This window comes from Pygocentrus nattereri, chromosome 17, assembly GCF_015220715.1.
Source record: "Pygocentrus nattereri isolate fPygNat1 chromosome 17, fPygNat1.pri, whole genome shotgun sequence".
Lineage (NCBI taxonomy): Eukaryota > Metazoa > Chordata > Actinopteri > Characiformes > Serrasalmidae > Pygocentrus > Pygocentrus nattereri.
Window position 1 is genome coordinate 30,945,467 of NC_051227.1, and position 21,042 is coordinate 30,966,508.

Below are 21,042 nucleotides of genomic sequence, written 5' to 3' on the forward strand. Positions count from 1 at the left end.
CGCAGCAAACAAACACTCTGGACTGCTGTTGAGCACATGTGGCATTTGAGACATCAAAAGCCTTTAAGGTTGTGCTAGCATCCCCTTTTGGTTCATCAGCTCAATGCTTGTCCAGCATACTTAGAAACAAGCTGTCTGATTAAAGCCTATCTGATGACCCCTCACAAATAAATAAATAAATAAATAAATAAATATCACATTCAAATGGAAAACCCGATCGGTTTCCAGTGAAGCAGAAGTGAAAAAAAATCAAAGGCCTTCCTCAGAGGTAAACCAGTCATCATACCAACAGCTTCTACTAAGGTGAAGGGCTAGGAAGCATCAATCATCTGCACATGTCCTCATGGTGACAGACATAGTTAGAAAAGCTTCAACATACTCTGACAGCAAGGCGCACAAAGGGGGGGCTTAAAGGTCGAGACTATCTGCTAAGGACAGAATAGGCACGACAGAAATGCTGTGAAATTTTTACAGACCACAAAAACTGAAAAGTTCCGGGTCTTTTCAGGGTCTAAAAGTTTTTTTTTTCCTTCTTTCTTTTGGGCTGTGTCACTCAAGGTTCATAAAAACACCCAACCTTCATGCTTCAAAGCGAATATGCAGCAGACTGCTTTCCCACACCACAAAACCCTGATATCACTGAAACAGCCAAAAGATTATGAAGCTTAGCAAATAAAATGTTGGAAACAAAATCACTTAAAATATACCCTGGCAACTGTGATGACTACAGTGAAAATATATATGCTGCAGCACAAGAGGAGTAAGGCACTACCTGAAGGTCTTTGATGTTGGGGAAGGGAATGCCAATGGTGACCACCGCTCTAGCATTGTCATCAGTAAAGTCCAGTCCCTCACTCACTTTCCCTCTGCATACTGCAATCAGCAGTGCTCCATCTACAGAGAGGAATATCATCAGCATCATGTCCTTCAGCAAATAAATGCCAACATAAAAGTGTTTCCAGAGAAAACTGGACAAAACGACAACTACAGCATGGGAGGAGTGTCCTGACTCTCACCTCTGGGTCCACTTTGTCCGATGGCCTCATAGTATGTTTGCAGCAGCTCATCGAAGTCGCTCTTTGCTCCTCCACGTGGTTCTGCAATCACAGTCTTCCGCTCCTCCAATTTCTCCCACAAGCCTGTGTTCATCCAACGGTCCCTCAGCTTATCCAGCATCTACTAAGACATACATTTTCATCAGCAACAGCAACACACATTCAGTGGATATGGAATACAGTCTATAGCATACATTCTTACGTTAGATGTAAAGAGTAATTTATCCCTGAAAGAAATCAGTATTTCAATTACTAACAATACAAAACACATGATGCACGGAACTCAAACAGTATGCACAGATTGTTACAGTTACAGAAGTGTGTTCTATATAGATGTGTTACCTTATTAGAGGGCTCTAAAATATAGCAAAATTTTTTTTAATCCAGAGATTTTAAAACAGTAGCCCAGCATCACCTAAAGATTCTGCTCTTCCAGAGTAAAATAACATATGCATATCAAATATTGGTCAAATCCAAACCGATTATATGACACTGATATTTTATTTTAAGCAATTATCTGTCAATACTGACATGATTCTGATATCATTGTGCATCCCTAATATTCAAGGATGGTTCATGTTGAATGTTATTCTTGAATAAAGTACAGAATTAAAAAAATAAACTGAATTGTACATGTACATGTTTTATTCTTAAGAATGATAAGCTTTTATCTTGCACTGCTATCTGCATGTATAACATTCTGCAAAGTTCACAGAATGACATTTTCCATCTCCCCCTCATACACTTCTCTTCACAGGGCATGAAGTTTATACTCTCCCCATAATAAAAATCACTGTTGTAGCGCTATTGTTAGTGCAAAAAGTCAGCGACTCTCTAGGGAGAAACATTGATCTAAAAGCCTTCTTCCACACAGAGACTGACTCGTGTCTCAGTGGTGCGCATTTTCCTCTTGAATAAGCATGCCTTCCCAATCAAAGAGAATCTCCACTGGCTTGGAAATGTGTTAGAAGGGTCAAGTAGAAGTTCTTATAGTCAGCAGAAAACTTCTCATAACACTGCAAAAGTGTTGGTTGTATGTCATGTCATTCATTCTCTCCGTCAGAGGTGGTGGAAAGCATAGTTGAAACTGTCGGCACTTCCATACAAATCCTTCGTCTTTTTGTAGCACTGCTGATTTATAGCTTGGCTTGCTAATGTACAGCCCAGTGTATAGCCCTCCCAGTGTATAGCCCTCCCAGTGTACAGCTTAGTTATGACCTTATATGTCAACTGAGAACTGCATATGTGCAGATATACAAATCTGCATATGTACAGATATTCACATGCCTACTTACCTCATTTCACATTTGCTCTTAATTATTCCTTATTCTATTTATTATGTTTTTATTTTATTTGTTGCCAAGTTAAAAATATTTGATAATATAGATCTGTCTGCTTGTCTGGTCTATTTAGAATGTTACATCATACATGTGTGCAGTCACCAAGACAAATTCTTTGGATGTGTAACATACCTGCCAAAATAAAGCGATTCTGATTCGGAATATCTGAAGATAACCTCATGTAAACCACAGTTGTTTTTTTCCCAGATCTCCTCAATGTCTTAACCCCTCAATAGGTCACCAGTGTATTGAACTGGCCTCCCTGTTGTGCTCAGTCTTGGCCTTGAAGTATTATGGAGGCTAGAAGAAACAGCTGCCAAACAGACAGTAATTTGTTTGCTCCAGGGAAATGAATAAAAGAGGCCTCTTTGTCATAACAGAATCGTTTGACAGATGTTCACATGTTCATCCTATAATAGAAATTATATGCTATAATATACAGAAACAGTGTGTAACTAGTATATAACTATTACACAGAGAAATCAACACCTGTCTTCCCACCTTACTTTTGGATATATTTACAGTTATGAGAATATGAGTTATTTCTTCAATTTCCAGCAAAAAAAGCTATTCAGTCAAAGTAATTAATTTGTCACATACTATTTGAGATTAGATACAAACTAATCCACCTGCATAAGGAAGGGAAAAATAAACAAGAGTTTCCAAGTTCAAACCAATGTTAAAAGATACAGCAAAAATGTAACTAACAAGTGCCTGACAAACCACCAAAACGGTCACCATCAGATAAACAGAATATTATGCTCTCGTCTTTGAGAGACAGAAGAAAACTAAGCTCTACTCTTAAAAAAACCCACAGGTGTTTGGGTCCAACCTTCTATAGTGAAAAAAGTTTGCAAGTCAAACAAACACTGCTTGTGTTCTCAGAATAATAGACTGGAGACCCCAGAGTTAGATCAGGCGAAGCATAAAATTAAACCTACTATTAAGACTGAAATTCAGTGGTGTGGAAATATTTTCTTGCAGATTTCTTTGAAAAAGCAAGCCACCTAATTAGAATAGAAACTGTAAAATGCAAAGGGTGGGCATGCCTTTCACTGAAAAATTTGATAGTTACTGAAGCAACAAAAAAATTAATAACATTTAATGGCCATGTTGACTGAAAAATCAATAAATAAGGGTAGCCTCTAATGTTTTTCATAGTACTGCACATGGTGGGCAGTGCACTTCACCTTCACTCCTGCACAGTCTCCTGGTCCTGCAAAGTCTGTGTGCCTTCCACTCAACACAGCATAGCTGTGATCCTATGAATATCAGATGACCGTCAGAGTTATCTGTGACTCAGAATCTGCAAGCGGATTCCAGAAGGATGTCTTACATGTGAGCAGGCTATTTGTATTACTGTCTGCATCACATGACAGATCACACAGTGAATTTGTTGATGCAAGATCTCAACCTGTGAACAGGTGCATGAGGATTATCCACTGTGCTATGCACTTCATGTGGCTGTCATTTAAAGTGTATTCAAATAGTTTCAGTCACATTTAGAATTCACAATCAATTTGGATGGGCCTTATAGACTCGTATATCACAGCAGCTTTTCCTTTATAGATACAAAGCTGTATTACAGTAATGTTAATAATAACTTGGCACACTAAATCTCACACCAATATCCCAACATAAATGCGTTCAAAAGCTTACATAATAATGGCTCTTGGTGAACATCATTTACTATTCACTGATGTGATAGATGTGTTAATACCACAAAGGCAAAAAAAGATGGCTTGTGTTCAGTTATTTCTGAACATCTGGTATTTCTTCACTAATTTCTGTGGCTGAATTGGGCATATTTTGTGTGGCTTATTCATCAGATACAACCGATGAGTCAAGTCACTGTATTAAACATCCCAAATTTACCTTGAGGGGCAAGGTTATTAATCTGTGCTTGAGTCGAAACGAAACCTGATAATAACCTCGCTGTAACCTGATAATAAAATGCCGGACCTTAAAAGACAGGGACACATGCAAGCACAAAGACTCCTTGTGTAAGCTTGTTGTTTATATTCCCAGAGCTGTAATTTGTAAGGCCTTATAAAAAAAAGGCCGAAATACAATACAGTGCCACTCCAGCAGCCCTTTGGCTCACAGGGTAATGGTCCTAATGCTTTTATCTCACAGACACTGTGAGTAAACATCGCTCTATGTCTGCCTCCATGCTGCCATTTAATTACGTGCACATTTTCCGCATCCCTCATCTTGACAGACTGGAGGCCAGTTCAAAAGCAGGAGAAGAGCCACCAGTCTCTGTGAGGCTGGAATTTGTGACTGCTGAAGAACTGAGCCTCATGCTTTTCTGCTGCGCTGTCTCACACACCACAACTGCTTCTTTAGTGAAGCCTACAACAGTGAATGCTTTCTTCTCCTAGGTTTTCTCTTGAGTAGGGCTGGACATTTCAACCTTTTATGCTCACCTACACACATTTATTAAATAAAAAGTATTCAAACATTGTGTGCAGCTAGCATAAAAGGTGACTTCTATCTGATTTATTAATTTATCTTTTAGATATTTTAGGAGCATATGAGTTATCATAATAGATTACCACTTGAACTCAGAGCAATATCTTAACTCAACCTACAGGGTACAGGTAAGATACAATATTAGCTGTTTGAGTCCTGACATACAAAGTGTTCCTAATCCAGTAAAATGAATAAAATGCAGATCTTTTACCATACCAGGAATGCATTATCACAATAAATACAATAAATAAGTCATGAATTATGCTTTGAAATACTGGTCAAATCTAAAGATCTGTCTGACTGCAACATTCTATTTTTAAGCAAATCCCTGCTATTGCCAATATATTAATCTTATGAGATCACCGATTCCTAATTTTAATAACTATACCCACTCCTACTTTTTTTTTAAAACTATAATTTGAGGTAAATGAAGCACAGAACATGCAAAAGTTTTCAAATGTACAGTTCTAAAATATGTCCCTAAGAAGAACTTGGAAAAGCCAACTTAAGAATAACAGAAAAACAAATACAGTAAAGTAAACTGGAATCAAGGTTAATGTTCTTTAACAAAGTTAGCTACTGTAGATTTGCATGGAGTGGAAGGAAGAGAATACGGGTTTTGGAGGATGGCGATGATGGTGTGGTGGGATGATCACATGGCCTTCATGACTAATTCAGAGGTATTATCTGACAAGAGCAACAGTGTTTCCACAGGGCCCAGACCACGCTACCGTGGAATGAAAATGTCAATCTACACACTTGGCTGATGCTCAGGTGCGCAAACATGACAGGAGTGACCCTGCGCCAGCCCTCGTAAAATCAGCACAAGGCCATCAAAACAGACAGCGTACCCCAACCAGACAGGAACGCACCAGCACCAGACGGGCTCTGACAGTGATTAAACTTATTTATCTTTGGACCCACTCACGTATGCGTATGTGTCTCATACACCTTAGGGGAATCAAATTTCAAAGTTTTAAGAAACCTGCATAGCAGGGTTTGAAAATATTTTCCAGTGGTCATATCAGTGATGTTCAGTTAAGTGGGACACGGACAAGGAACATGTTATGGGAATACAACACCATGAAAGAAGAAGTGTGAGAATCCTGACAGTAAAGCCCTTCTTCACTGCTTGTGCAGACCAGCAGCTCATGCCAACAGCGGCCCAATCTCATGGCTTATTCATTGTCCCAGCTGTGCTCCATTACAGCAGCCAAGACCCCCACAGCTTCAAAAACACACTAACATCAACCTCAACAGCCCTTAGCAGGACCATGGCAGAGAGAACATGAAAAGTGGCAACTTAGCAATTATATTTTGGGCCATCAGGAATAAGGGGGGATGGAATAATACTGATTAAAATTTACTTTCAATATGCAATATTTCAATAATGGCAATATGCATGTGTTTTAAATTCTCCTACTGTCTTCTCTTACAGTAAGAAACAAGTAAGAAAGCAAGCTAGAAATCTCCATATTTATGTATTTTTTGCTGCAGCTTTTTATATTTCAAATATCATATATTTCCCACAAAAAAAACCCTTAGGAAGGCTATAGATTTTCAATTAAGTTAATTTAGTTCTAATAATAATAATAATAATAATAATAATAATAATAATAACAATAATAATAACAACAACAATTACAATAACAACAATAAATAATTTTTTAATGCCAATAATGCATTTTCCTAGCTTGATCCTTCACACCTAATTGTGGCTCTTTCCTTCAAATACAGCTTTAATTTTTTTTATGTGTTTCAATACATTTGACACCATCAGCAGACATTGGACAGTACTCGCAGGAGATCCACAGATGAATCCACAAGCAGCAAACTAACAAAAGCCACAGCACTGTTAGAACACGCAGCCACTCAAACACCGCAAAGCCAGTCAACACAATGGAAGTGAGGCACAACACAGTGGAACATTTTCTGGAAGAATCCCCATGGGGATGGCATATGTGTGATGGAAAATCAAAAAAGTTGAAAAGACCACACATTCAAATGTCGCCAGGACAAATTAGATCTCTCTGGCATCTTTTCTTTGCTACAAGAGTTTTAGTGTAAAATACAGAGGCAAACTTATCCCATCTTTGGCAGCTTTGGTCATTGCCATCCAATGCATACAGAACATAATCGGGCATGATTAACAGCAACAGTGAAGCTGCTAATGCAAACAAAATGGAGTGATGACTGTTTTTTGAACTTGGAAAGGCACAACAAAAAATGAATAATTCATTGTCATTTCTGGGCAAAATGTATGCATCGCTCAGCTCATGCAGTTCCAGTAGATTAGGCAGAGCAGACCCCACTCTCTAAGGGCATGCCATAACAGAGTGGCACTTGGAGGTAGTGAACTGTGTACGCTCAACTTGCTCTCCCTCACTCTCTTGCTTTCTACTCACCCTCACACCCCCCTCCAAGCATCTTTATCTCTTTCCCTCCATCTCCAACACAGCTCTATTGTGTGGCAACACATTGCTAGATCCCTCTTTTTTTGCAAACAGCCATTAAATAATGGAAGACGCTTGGTCGACGGGCATCATTAATGAAACATGCAGGCTCTGGTGGTGGTAGAAGTAGACATGTAGCAGCTGTAAATAATTCAGTCTTCAAATATCACAGTGACGATCACGCCAAGGCTGGAGCCGAGTGGCGCCCATGCCACCTGCCGGCGAGAAGCCAGGCGCATCTACGCTGATGCAGAGCAGGCCATTAGTGTGAGGCCAACAGTCGTGGAGCTAAGAGCAGCAGATAAAGCGTGAGATTGACTTGAGGAAGGATCCGGTTTTATCTGGTCAAGAGCTGCAGCTAGAAATTGCCTGTCTCGCTAATGCAGGAGCTTTCAGTGAGGAAGTCGTACACTTCAAGTGGCACATCAGCTGTGGACAAAATATTTACCCAGAAATATATGTGAAACCGAGTGACTTATCATGGCTACTTGTAAGTGGAGCACGCCGCTCAAACCTGTTCCCTCCTGCTACAGAGGGAGCATTAATAAGTTCTGGAGGATTGAAAGGAGTAAACAGTGAAAAGTGGAGACATTCAGCACTGTTAGCTGCTAATGGTGCTCAGTGTCACTGTTTACAGTTCATTTACAGCTCAAGTGGGTAGCAGTTACAGAAGCAGAAGTCTAATTCTGGCTTATTTCATTGTGAAGTGACCAACTCGCTTGTCAGCCTTGAAGTTAAATGCACATTACACACAGACATAGAAACAACATCAGAAAGTATATATTTAAAGGAAAGGTTTTGATAATACAACCCATCGAAATAATTTGAATATATTATTGTCAGATTAATTCAATAATAATATCAAATTAGTATGCACTAGAATTTGACTGATATATAAGTTGGCCACTATTACTGAACAATGGGTCAAATAAGGTTTCCAAAACAATAATTTAAGACATTCTTATTAAAAAAACAAAAAAAAAAAGATGGCATATGCAAGAATGTATCTCTTATATTAGCATTTGTTTCATATCTTTTATAATAGTCAAAAATTCATTTTTAAATACATCATTAATCTTACCACCCAAACAGAAGGTAACTCCACAACAGCACTGTCAACTGCCACAGCCACACATTAATTAAAAATATATTTCATATTTATACAATACTAAAACAATAGTAAAAACCAACTAAACCATTAAGAACTCTGGGAAGCTGGGAATTTTCTCCAGTTTATTTGAATTGAAAAAGTTTGAAAGTTAAGAACTGACACGATAGAAAATTCACAGTTGATAACTTTATTAATTAGGGCCCCTTAAAATCAGTCACAAATTCATATTGGTCAGGCCCTCCTATGGATGAGCATGATCTAATAGCACTAGGCGACACTCCCGCTCAGCTGACAGTGCACTTATGCTTGAGTGTGCCTGGGAGACAGTGGGCAGTGTGCATTGGGGCCTGCAGGTCTCATAGGCTCTTAGCTCGTTCACCCTGCAGTGCACTTTGACTTTGATAGGACAGAAGCTTAACGGATACAGCAGCCCAACACCCACTCCCTCCCCACCAGCACCAGGCGCCAGTCCAGACGCATCTTCACACAGACAGCATGGCGACATCACCCCTAATGGCCCTTATCTTAATCTGCTTTAAAAGCATCTTGCATTTCTCCAAGATCTTTTCACCTTTGCAAACCAACATTTAATAAGTGGGCCCTCCCCAGTTGCTTCCAGTTCATTTCTGCTGGCTGCGATCGAGCCAGACAATGAGGGGGCATTGCGGTTTACTGGGGTCTAACTAAGAGGGGGGTCATTGTGTGAGAGCTGCAACAAACCACAACTCTAGGGGCACCGTGAATAATCTGTGGGGGTGTGTCTAGGGGAAGATGAACTATCAGAACCACAGTGCCCCTGGGTGTCTAGTAGTGTTCTAGAGCACACACTTACACACATGCAAACACACACAGGATGTCGTCTTTAACGAGTGTTAGAAATCATGTAGAAGAGGTGCTCGGAGACAGCAGATACTCTGTCCTATTCCTCAGATGGGACTTGGAGGCTCCAGGACCTCCACAGACTCACAGGCTCATATTAATCCCCAGTCTACTCAGCTTTCAGATTAAATATTCATTCAAACAGAGAAGCTACATATACATCTAAACAATATGAGCAAAAAACCAGAGCTGCACTAAAATGTATTAAAACTAGAGATGAATATCCATGTGAATTTAGGACTATATGATAAGCACATATTTAATGTGATGTTTGATAAAACTGTATATCCATTAGTAAAAATTTGGATAGAACATTTTTTTTAAAAGAACAATAGCTGACGTATAATGGAAAACATTTTTTATTGTCGCTAATAAAAATTATCTTAATAGTCACATATTACACATTATTTATTGTATGGTATTTGCTTTTTACAAGAGTTTAACTGAACAAAAAAGCTGCAATCCTGCACGATTCTTGTTGTTACACATTTATTCCTGTACTCCCTGTAGGACAGCGTTTATTTAGATTTGACCACTTTAAGTAAGGGTGTGAATTAAAAGCCTCAGCAGTCACTAAAAAAAACAGACTGGTATTACAGATGTTTTGTCATCCCCAGTTGAAACATAAAGCTTTACTAAAATAAATTTTTCATACAGAGCACTATCATAACCAACTAAAAAAAAAAATATGTGAACAAAGGTCCAGGGCCACACCTAAATGTGTTACCCCATACATCTTTGCTAAAGCAAAATCCTAACTTCATGCAGAAACACACTAACACAGCGCGTGCACATAGGCACAGACATTTGAGAAAGTTGCTCGTATCCTTACAGCATTCATCTTGACAGGCAGCCTGAAGCAGAATCAATTATTCATGGTAAATGCATAACAAACAAAGAGGAACAAAGTATTTATCAATGGGAGCCTAAAAGTGAGCTCGTTAACTGAAAGGTGATACAGGAAAAATGCTGGCCTGCACTCCTGAGGTTTGTCTAATATCTATTGTACAGCAGCATCACCTATTAGTGGCTAAGTGGAAAACAAAGTCACTGCTTGACAATGATCTGTTAAGGACAGGTAAGGCACCAACTATATTCCCATACAGCATGCACTGACATCACAGTGCAAGGGCATGACATGTGGTCTCTAACACCTCCCAGTGGTGAGCATGCATAGCTGCAGATGTGAAGATTTGAAACTCAGTCACTCCATATCTATCTGTAAAGGCCCCTCCACATTAAACCATCTCACTCCACCATCTCTTTCTCTCATTCTATTTTTTTGGTTGTCCATTTCAGACCTTGTTTTGACCACTTTCATCCTCCTGCATTTGATAACATTTCAGATTTTTTCACTTGCACACACGTAAATCATATAATCTATCCTGCCGCATCAGGTACTTCATTTAAAACCAAATCAACCCGAATGTTATGATCTCATTGGCCTAGGAGTCGCATGGCAGTGCAGAACATTACACTGCATAAACAGTGTCAGTTTGGTCTTTTGGTCATTAGCATAGTTTGGCTGAATGATAGTGACTTGTAAATCTTGTAAAGGAAAAAATAAATAAGAAAAACATGACAAAGTGACAAAGACAGTCACCTGAATTTACTCTGCTGTCATGGGACGGTGGCAGGTTGTGAAAATTCACATGTTCTAATACAAGAAAATTCCTTTCACTGTCATGAGGAAAAAGCAAAAACTGACCCTCAAGTACAGCTAAACAAAGTTCTGAAAGATCAATACTTTTTCAGTATTGCAATTGTGGTCTGCTTACATTTATACAGATTCAAAAATCAAAATTCAAATATCAAGTTAATTAATTTGAATTTTGTATGTTCTATCCAAAAAACATTTGGTGTTCAGACAGTAATGGGTGCTTGCAGGATTTTTTTTTGCTGTAATATTGTTTAGTATCAAGCATTTGACAGTGAAATCAGAATTCTAGTATTGTGACAACCCTTCTGTGAAGAACGTCGGTGCAGAACAGAATCTATAAACTGTACCTTGTAGGATGGCAGGAAGCACAGTACTCCTCGGCTCACTGTCTGGCACACTTTCAGCAGCAGTGCACCCACTTCATCCTGGAAGGCAAACGTCTCTGTGTGCTGAAACGTGGCACATAGCCTGCGGCCCTGGGGACCCATTCCAACTGTGCCAACCCACACCTGCAATATAACATTCAGTTCAAGAACTCCCTTATGTTTTGCATGAACATTTCTACCACTTTAGACCACACAGCTATCCTTATCCTTAAAATAGAAGGAATACTGAAAGTAATTCAATGGTTTGCTTTTACTGAAAATATTAATATCTAACCATTACTATTAAGCTATTTAATTACTTTCAATATTCCTTCTATTTTATACTCCTCCAACCACAATAATAACACACAAAATCTCCAACTAAAGCTGAAGGGACCCAGCCAACAACTGTAGCATGTTCTCATTTCCTGAGGCAGAGGCAGCTGATGGAAGGCCTAATGGTTTACAGAGAAAGCAATCCAACACATGATGCTGTTGTGGTGTACTAACCTGCGACTTGCTGATGACATGACTGGCCTCCAGCTGGATGGAGAACTTGATGCCCAGTTCTGAAGAGAAGGAGCCCATAGGGGACAGGGTGCCAGATGTAAGCACTATACTGCGTACTGAATCACTCAGGTCAGAGAATGCCTGCCAATGCGCACACACAGACTGCCATCACACACTGCATATAAACTGTCCACCAAAGGCATAAACAAACACAAAAGGGATGTGCCACTCAGGCTATTTGGTTCCTAAAACAATCAGGGATCGCATGTCATTACAATCAGACAATATTGATGCTGAATTTTCACAAGTGTCTTACATAACCAGCCATTTAGGCTATAAAATCAGGTCCAATGTCAAAGCTTAAAGCTACACTTTAAATGTTAAAAATGCACATAAATCATCTACATTCCAAGCCATTCCAAGCAAAAAAAGTAACAAGGAGTCTTGTCTTGACTATAATTCGTATTTGTCTAGTCCCAGATTGTCTTGATCATAATTCCTATCATAACAAACAGGCTTGTCTTGATCTTAACTCGTATTTCATGTCGAAAAATAGGCTGTGTTGAAAGATCGCAGCGTACTACAGTTAAAAAGAAACTGAAAGAAAATGATTAAGCAGAAAGAGTAAATCCCCCATTTTTTGAAAGCTTCTGCATAAATCAATCAATGAGATGTAAGCAAAGTCAATCAGAATGGTTTGATGAGAAACGTTGCATTGTACAGAAAAGCACTCAATGGTAGTGATTGTAAACAGGGGTCATGTTGTCTCCAAACCAAATTTTTAGTTACTATCCCAAATGTCAAGTGAACTTACACATTGATTATTTTCAGATTTTATATGTTGATAAAAGTAACTTTTTGGCATTCTTATAGCCCTTACGCATGTGCCTAAAATACTTATCACACTGAAACCTTATATCTAAACTACTGAAAAACAATGGCTCAGACATAATGCAACATTCATATCCATTTTGCTTATTGCCTGTCTGTGAGGTAGCTCTTCGAGGCAATTACTCCTTCAGATGTTTGGTCTGGTCAATCATCACTGTTGTGAATTAATCTAGCTTGACTATTAAGAAGATTGTAAAATCAGTAACAGGCTCAACTGCTAAAAGTGTTGCTGCAGTAGACGATTACCAACATAGGCGTGCTTGTAGCCACAGCCTTCGTACTTGCTAGCTTCATACTCTACATATCCTTTTCTAATGTGTGTGGTATTGAATATTTTTGCTGGTGATTCCCCATGAGCAATTTCTTGTGTTTCTTTTAGCTTACGCAGACGTGTAGAAAAAACTGACATGTGTTCTGATGATATTAATGCTTCAGTTCAAATAAGCAACAGTCAATTAACTGAAGCATCTCTATTTGAGTCTGGACCTAGAAAAATGTGCTGCATGTGTTTATTTAGAATAAAAAATAAAAAATAAAAAAAAAAGCCACACACAAAAAACGTATTAGTCAAACATGCTGCTTCTCACTCACCACAGCAGGGTTAAGGCACCAGAAGCTGAGCGTGTGCACCAGTTTTTTAGTACGGGTACTTTGGCGACGGCGACTAGGCCGAGCAAAAAAGCCATGGACGTCAAGAGCGTCCTGCTGGGTGGTCCAGATATAGCTCTGCTGCAGGGCCACACGGTAGTCATCTGCAAATCTGCAAAGACAGCAGAGTACTGAACAAACAGCGGACTCAAGCAGACACTGCTAATCAGAGTAGGCCAAACTAATTACAATATTGAAGTATACTGATGCTAAAGATTCAAGAGGGGAGGAAAAAAAGAGAGCAGAAGGAAATAGAAATATTTGAGGATCTGCCTATAAGCAAGGACTCTGCATCCAGCCGTGAAATATGCTTATGTCCTGGACAAATCTAGTCTTAACTGCTTCGTGTGGGTGTACATGAATGAGGGAGAAGGACCTGCAGTTTTGTCGGAAAAGGAATTCAAGCACCATGAAGAGGCTTGTGAGCACAGATTGAGTGCTGGAGCTGATGGTGGGAATCTGGACTGCGTCCTCTCTCCCGTTCACCAGACTAATTCGCTCCTCCTTCTCCAGGACCACCTCTAGGTGCTTCTACTCAGCAAGCACAAACAGAGTAAATATGCTTATACATTCTGGGGGAGACAATAAAACAGGACAAAAGAATAAAAAAGAAAAAACCTGAAGCATGCATGTACGTAAGACAAAGTCAGTGGTACCTGCAGTGCTGAAAACGTCCCAGCTGTGATGCCAAGACCATGGAAAATACCCAGAACTTCCTTCCCTGTCCACACCTTACATGCAGACTCATAATCCCTCTCTTGCAAGGCACTAGAGCTCTCCTCTATCCAACTAGACACACATGCAAACATTTAATCATGTAAATGTGCCATAAACTGGGTTTTCATAACTTTGCCTAATGTCTAAAACATAATGCCCAGGGGTGCCATATGTAAGTCTCAGGCAATCACAGGTTACTGTGGAATCACTATGACAAATAACCTCTTACAACATTATGCAGTCCATATGCCCCTGAGGTATTACAGTAGAATATATAGAAAGAAAGCATGCTTGTCTATGATCACTAATCAATTACTAATTCACTTTCCACTTAAACTTCTCATTTTTTCTCTTGTTAATAGATACCACTAACCCCTTCATATTAAGTTATCCTGCTGTAAAAACCACTAGCCACAAGGTGGTTACCAGATAAAGCCACCTATGATGGCAATAAAATGTGTGAGAGGAATCAAAGAGACAGTACTTGAGTAGACTGCAGCAAAAGGCCAGGAGAGGCTCATGATTGCTACGACGGATGTTGTAGGTCACTAGGCCCTCAATCTCTTCACGGGATTGCAACAGCTGGGTTTGGTTGAGGGTGAAGCTGGCACTCTCTCGGGCACAGTCCTCAATGTTATGAGCCTCATCTAGCACCACAATCTGCCCTTTCAGGTTGATTTCCATCTATGGAATTAAGAGAACATAGAAATGATCAGTCATAGCAATGGGAAATGGTGTAATGCAGTAGATGTCTGATAAGAAGTAGTAAGGGTCTGAATTAACAGCATTTTTGAATTTATAAAAAAAGGTCTATAATTGACCAGTTAAATGCTTCCTCTGCAATACTTACTGAATACTCATGCATTCAACTACAGCAAGGACTAAAAGGCATGCACTACACTGCATTGTATAAAAACTTATTCCAACGTTTTCTCAGATAACCTTTAAAAGGTAAGAGATATGAATTATTATGCATATCACAATCCAGATAATAACAATGTGATCTCAATATTTAAAAAATAACTCCTTATTTAATGTGTTACTAAGAAGAACAATGTTTATAACACTATAATGTACACCATCATCTTCAAATAATCCATGATATGTTTTTTTATATCATAAAACAATGTCAAACTGATATTAATTTTATAGTATTATATTTCCCACCCCTAATAACAATATTCCCTAGCCTTGCTGGGAGAGGTACTCACACTGTTCCGGATAAGCGGGTCGAGTAAATAGTTGTAAGGGCAGAAGACGATGCAAGCTTCCTGCATGAGCTCTCGAGCTGCATAGTAGGCACAGGACCGCAGCTTACTGCCTAGACACACCAGCTCCTCTATGTCCCAGGCCTGGTGTAGCCCATGCACCCACTGCAGGCTGCTCTGCTCCCGCATCTTATGCACATTATGGTAAAATCGACAAGATCGGCCCTGCAAAATGTGTGCAACACTCTTAATAACATAAATAGCAGGGACCCTAGTCTCTCTGCAACACTTTAGCAAGTCAGGCCTAAATTAAAAGAACCCATGGCAGAAGATCACAAATTTTTCTTGAATTTGTTTTTAAATAAAAACAGCCCATTTCAAATTTAATAGTTCTTCATCAGCATAAAAAGCAATGTAAACACATACATCTGCCTAGTCATCCTACAGCAGCAGCCTTGCCCATTCACATTGAAGTTGTAAGGACTGTTTCAGCCCAGGTTATTGAATGCTTTCTGAATGAGGCACAATACTAGGCAGCCAAACAGGACAGAGACCATTTACATATAATGTGACATTGCATTAAAAGAAAGATCGCCATTCCACAGATGACGGATATTTCAAACTGATATCTGATGGCATATTTATTGCACTCCAGAAAAGCAGAATGTTTAGGTTATGCTGGTCTACTGTGCTAAACAGTCTCCATTTCTTTGATTTAGCTGCATTTGTAACTCTACAGAAATGAATATTATCTTTATCTGTAATATTAATCTTGGTGGAATCAGTCAAAATTTCTGCATTATGTAAATATTTACGTATCAGTCTCAGCATGTATGTACACATACATACTGGCCCCAATTTCCCATATCAATGCATCCCTAAAATGGGGTTGGTTTTATATATTACATTTTTTAAAAATTCACACTAACGTCATAAGTGGACTGTGTGTTGAGGTAATACAAAAAAAAAAAAACACAGTGTGCAGACCTATTAAATGAAACATGGGTTTTAATATTTCAGTAGTGAGTCACTATTCAGGCCTCCTATCACCCAGAAGTTGCCATCATTATACCATTACCAATTAGCCACTGTTTAGGCTATTAGGCAATCCGTCATTTGTTTCCCCAGTAACAATTACAGCACTATCACTGCTCTGCAACACATATCCTTTTCATAACTGGAGCAGGTGTCTTTCTGTTGGCCACAAAAAGGGGCATCTGTTCATTGTGCTGGGGCTCATTGGAGCCTGCAGTCGGCTGATGAAAGGCTGATGGCAGTTTCCACTATACTATACTCAAAGGGGGGGGGATTAGCCACCATCTAGAGCATGGGATTAACACTGCCACGGCAGGCTCTTTCATTCCCCCTCCATCTCTTATAGAAGTGATGATGTATGTACTAGGAGACGTGTGACCTCACAGTGAACACCTCAATGGCGGGGGGAGAAAAGGAGTGAGGTTGCAAAAGTGGGCAGGAGAGAATATAAAAGATGCAGCCTTAGGGAGCAGGAGGGCGCTGGAGACTTAGTTGATGCTCCATTTGAGTAGAGTCACCATCCAGGCCACGGCTCTTTCATGCGCAGGGGTGCGCCACGGTCGAGAGGTGAACAGACACCTCTGGTGACAGTGTAATAGGCACTCATTACAGAAGCTGCCTGGCGGCTGGGGGAACAATAATGCATCTACACTTAAAACAAAGCGCTTCTGAAGCCTTTGACAGGGGCATATAACAAAAAGCTCTATGACTGATTGGGATTTCACCCATAATTGCTCCCCACAGCTCCAGTGACAAGGATTTCACTCACAGATCCTTAAAGGGTGGGTTTATGTTACAGTGGCTGTAATCTGAAGGCAACTCATCATATTCCCTTTACACAGCTGTCAAAGTGAAAGGAGTAGAGGTTACACTGAATTAGTACCACCTTTGCTATCCACCCTGAAGGCCACAGCAAGGGAGCAAGGTGTTCCTTTGCACAGCAGGCATGAGGTCAAGCTCAGTTCAAAAGATCCAATTCAGGGGTCTTTTGGCAAACTAATATATGACAAAATGACCACTGGTGGAGCAGGTTAGGCCACAACGACCTGCACCTCAGAGATTGAATAAATGAGGGGCTTTGATCTCTACTCGGGTGATAGAGAAAAGGTGGAGGAATTTCAAGTGATCTTATCAAAATTATCAAATTCAAATTGATCTGAAATTGATTTTCTGGTTAACAAACACAGGAAAACAGTAAGAAAGTTTAATTGGCTGACCAAATTGTCTACAGTCTTATTTGGTCTTGCTTGTAAAGTAACTACTAAAGTTACAAAATATGTTATATAATAAAGTTGTGAAGATCAGGCATTGACATGAGATTTATGGACTGCTGCCACAGGACAATTACACTCAGCACTTTTCACTGATAATTTTTTTTTTTCATCTAAAACTTTTAGGTTTTTGAACATTTGGTGAACATGTCAGTGTTCAAAGATCAGCATCAATAGAAGCCTGTAAACCCAATGAACCAAAAGAACTCAGTCCTGAACCCTTTCATCTCTTTGAGGGGCTTGTGTGATGACACATGAATAAAGACCCTGTGTTGAAAAGCTGTTGTGATGTCAGATGCCGTGACCCGGGGCGACTCACGTTCTTAGCCTCTAGCAGCTCCTTGCAGCGCTCGTTGCGGTTGGCATGGGGCATCACCTCAGGGTGCACACAGGTATGGTCTCGGCTAGACAGGATGGTCATGGGGACAGTGGAGTAGAGCGTCCTCTTCAGCTCTCGAGCAAGCTGGGTTATCTGTTTATGAGTGCGTGTACCAAAAAAGATCTTGGGTATAGTTTTCTTCCCATTGACCTCCTTGTCTTTGTCCTTGGCCTTTTCACCTGCCTTCTGTCCATCTCTGAGGCTGGCACAGGGACACAGAGAACAAGACACAGGAGACTGTGGAAAAAGAATGAAAAACAACTTCACCACAAATATTTCAGTAACTAACTAATGTCTAATGCCATGCAATAGGCCATGTCAGCCCATTAGATGAACAGACATATTGATAAACAACATAAGAGGGTAACGCTATAAGTCAGGATCAGATAACTCCAACAGAGACTGTAAGTTTAGACACCTCCATTGTTCATGGTGCTTCTCCCTGATTGGCTCTCTTTAATTGTAGCTTTCAAGCACAAGAGCCTACCAGCCTTAGTGAAACTGATCCTCAGCAGTGTGTATGAACTCTAAGTGTCCCACTTCTATACCCTTTCACTAGCATGACACAAGCATTTCATGCAGTCATGAGCTACAGAAGTTTACAAAGTAGAAGTCACTGCTACATTCACTACAGTTACAGTACTGTGCAGAAGTCTTAGGTCACTTGATAAAACTGTTACAAACTATATACCTGTATTTACCCATGTATTTTTTGCCTGTAAAACATTATATAATATAATAATACATGCAAATAAGCATTATTACTGTTAAAAGTAACCAGAATTACTAGCTTTAAATTAATACAAGTTGTTTCCTTCTCACTCCGATGCAGCTCATTGAACAGAACTGTTAAATTTCACCAACAGCTCACAAAGATGAACTGCTTTTCCCAACCAGGTACTAGAGAGTAACTACAAAAACTGGGCTGCCATAAGCAGAGAACTGCAATTGGTTGCTAACACATTGACGGCTTCTGTGCATTTATTTTAATGTTAGCATTAACACAGCCTTCACTGCTCACTGCTAAGGTTGCACATATTATTTAAATGTTCAATATCACAAGCTAAGAAACATAAAATTACAATAAAAACTGTGTTTCACAGAATGTGCAAAAGGTACTGTGTAAACAGAATTATTTCTTATACATCTCCTTTTGGTTATCAAGGTTTGTTGTCCCAGCTGCCATTACTACATGAGAGAAGTCACCGTTACTGAGTGAGAACAGACAGTGATGTGTCATCACATTTGAAGCATTTTTAAAAATCCAGTGATTAAGAATATAGTAGCCTTTCATCTATTAACAAGTGTTTTGTAGTTCCAATTATTAAAATGAAATTACTCACAATTACAAGCCCAGCACAGGGAAAGGCTTCTAATGCTACATTCCTGTTATCATAGCCTTTACGATGTGTTGATCATAGAAACTCCTATCCCGATAATTATAACATTATGATTAAGTGTGCAGTTGTACTTACTGCCAAGAAAATTCTTTAATAATAATTTCCTCAGGCTTTTGCACTGCAGTGCACCCTAAAGGAAATAATAAAAATATCAGGCAATGTGCATGCAAATTTAAAACATATAAATATGCAAAATATTTTGATCTTTCATTCTATACATTACAATATGCTTACGCTGAACACAGTGGTGGAAGGCTGCATTCAACATGTGCTTTAGGTATCTTTTCCAAATTTTTCCCAATTCAATTTTTTTTTTTAAAGAAACCGCAGCACAACACTTATCTGAGGCTATACGTCAAGATGCAAGCCACTCATCAGCAGTAAGAACTGGAAGGCCAGAATGGAATTTACAAAAGAAATACAGACGAGCCACAATAGTTCTGGAGATATAAGGACTGATGAGATGGAAAGGCAAAAGTGCGGGGAAAAAATGGATCTGCTCATGATACAAAACATAGAAGCTCATCAGTCAAGCCTAGTGGAGGTAGTGCCACAGACAAGGCTTGCATGGCTGCTTCTGGAATGGGCTCACTAATCTTTATTGATGATGTAACTCATGATGGTAGCAGCAGAATGTTTCTGTACATTTTTTAATTCAGTTCTAATCAGGAGGGACTTCATCATGTAGCAAGTCAATGACCCAAAACACACTTGCAACAAAACGAAGGAAAAAGGGCAAATTTTTAGACTGGCCAAGCCAATTAACAGAACTTAACCCACAATAACTACTAAAAGAAGCAGCAGTAAAAGCATGGAAAAGCATCACAAAAGAGGAATGTAACAGTTTGGTGATGTCAGTGGGTTATGAGCCTGATGCAGTTATTACCAGCAAGCAATATGCAACCAAATATGTTATGTACTTTATTTACTTTGAGAATATCAATTCTGAATAATAGTACTTTTCCTCACCTAAACACCGAGTGGTCTGCCACCATCAGTGCAATGTTCTAATTTATTGAATTGTAAATATCAAGAAGTAAAAAGTGCAATTTTGATCCATCATCTCATTTATCTTTTTAGCTTAAACATGTTTTTTATTGCATATCAAAAACTTACATTATATAATTCAACATTCACTAGCAGAAAGGCTGTTGATTCAAACTTTCTTTCTAACAGTAAAGGACGTCAAGGCACCAGTGTAAACATAAAATGTGCATGTTTAATCTGAACTTGTATAGCAGAGGTACTTAGGAACAAAAGAGTGGTTTATTCTCTCTGCAGATTTAAGTGTAATTCCATCCTTGTACACTTGTTAACATTCTAACCATTTCAGAAAAGTGAGAGTAATATTGATCCAATGCACTTAGTGAGGTCAGGTTGGGGTGGCTATTAAGTGCCTACAATACGAGCCTTCACACTTTTCATTTGTATCTTTTAAGAGCATCAGTAAGCTTATCCTTTACAAACATTAAATCATGACGTCTGTTGCACCTCAGTACCAGGGATGAAGCTCGCTCTTAGCCTCCGCTCCAATGGAGGGGTCAATCTTTGGTTACCTATGCTGCTTCTCAAAACTTGTTTGCCATTAAATATTACAATACATGATAGGATGGAGGCGAAAGTGAGCCATCCCACAGTGGGATGA

At 39.3% G+C, this 21,042-nt stretch overlaps 1 protein-coding gene across 1 annotated transcript in view; it reads right to left on the reverse strand.

The window, feature by feature from the left end:
• brip1 (BRCA1 interacting protein C-terminal helicase 1) overlaps positions 1-21,042 on the reverse strand; it is a 41,110-nt gene that overhangs the window by 9,792 nt on the left and 10,276 nt on the right. The window contains exons 7-16 of the mRNA XM_017694945.2: positions 17,938-18,234; positions 15,316-15,537; positions 14,589-14,788; positions 14,044-14,176; positions 13,764-13,918; positions 13,331-13,499; positions 11,849-11,989; positions 11,321-11,482; positions 1,017-1,176; positions 773-894 (exon numbers count right to left, since the gene is read on the reverse strand). Coding sequence (XP_017550434.2) covers positions 773-894; positions 1,017-1,176; positions 11,321-11,482; positions 11,849-11,989; positions 13,331-13,499; positions 13,764-13,918; positions 14,044-14,176; positions 14,589-14,788; positions 15,316-15,537; positions 17,938-18,234 — 1,761 coding nt within the window. The remainder of the gene's footprint in view (positions 1-772; positions 895-1,016; positions 1,177-11,320; positions 11,483-11,848; positions 11,990-13,330; positions 13,500-13,763; positions 13,919-14,043; positions 14,177-14,588; positions 14,789-15,315; positions 15,538-17,937; positions 18,235-21,042) is intronic.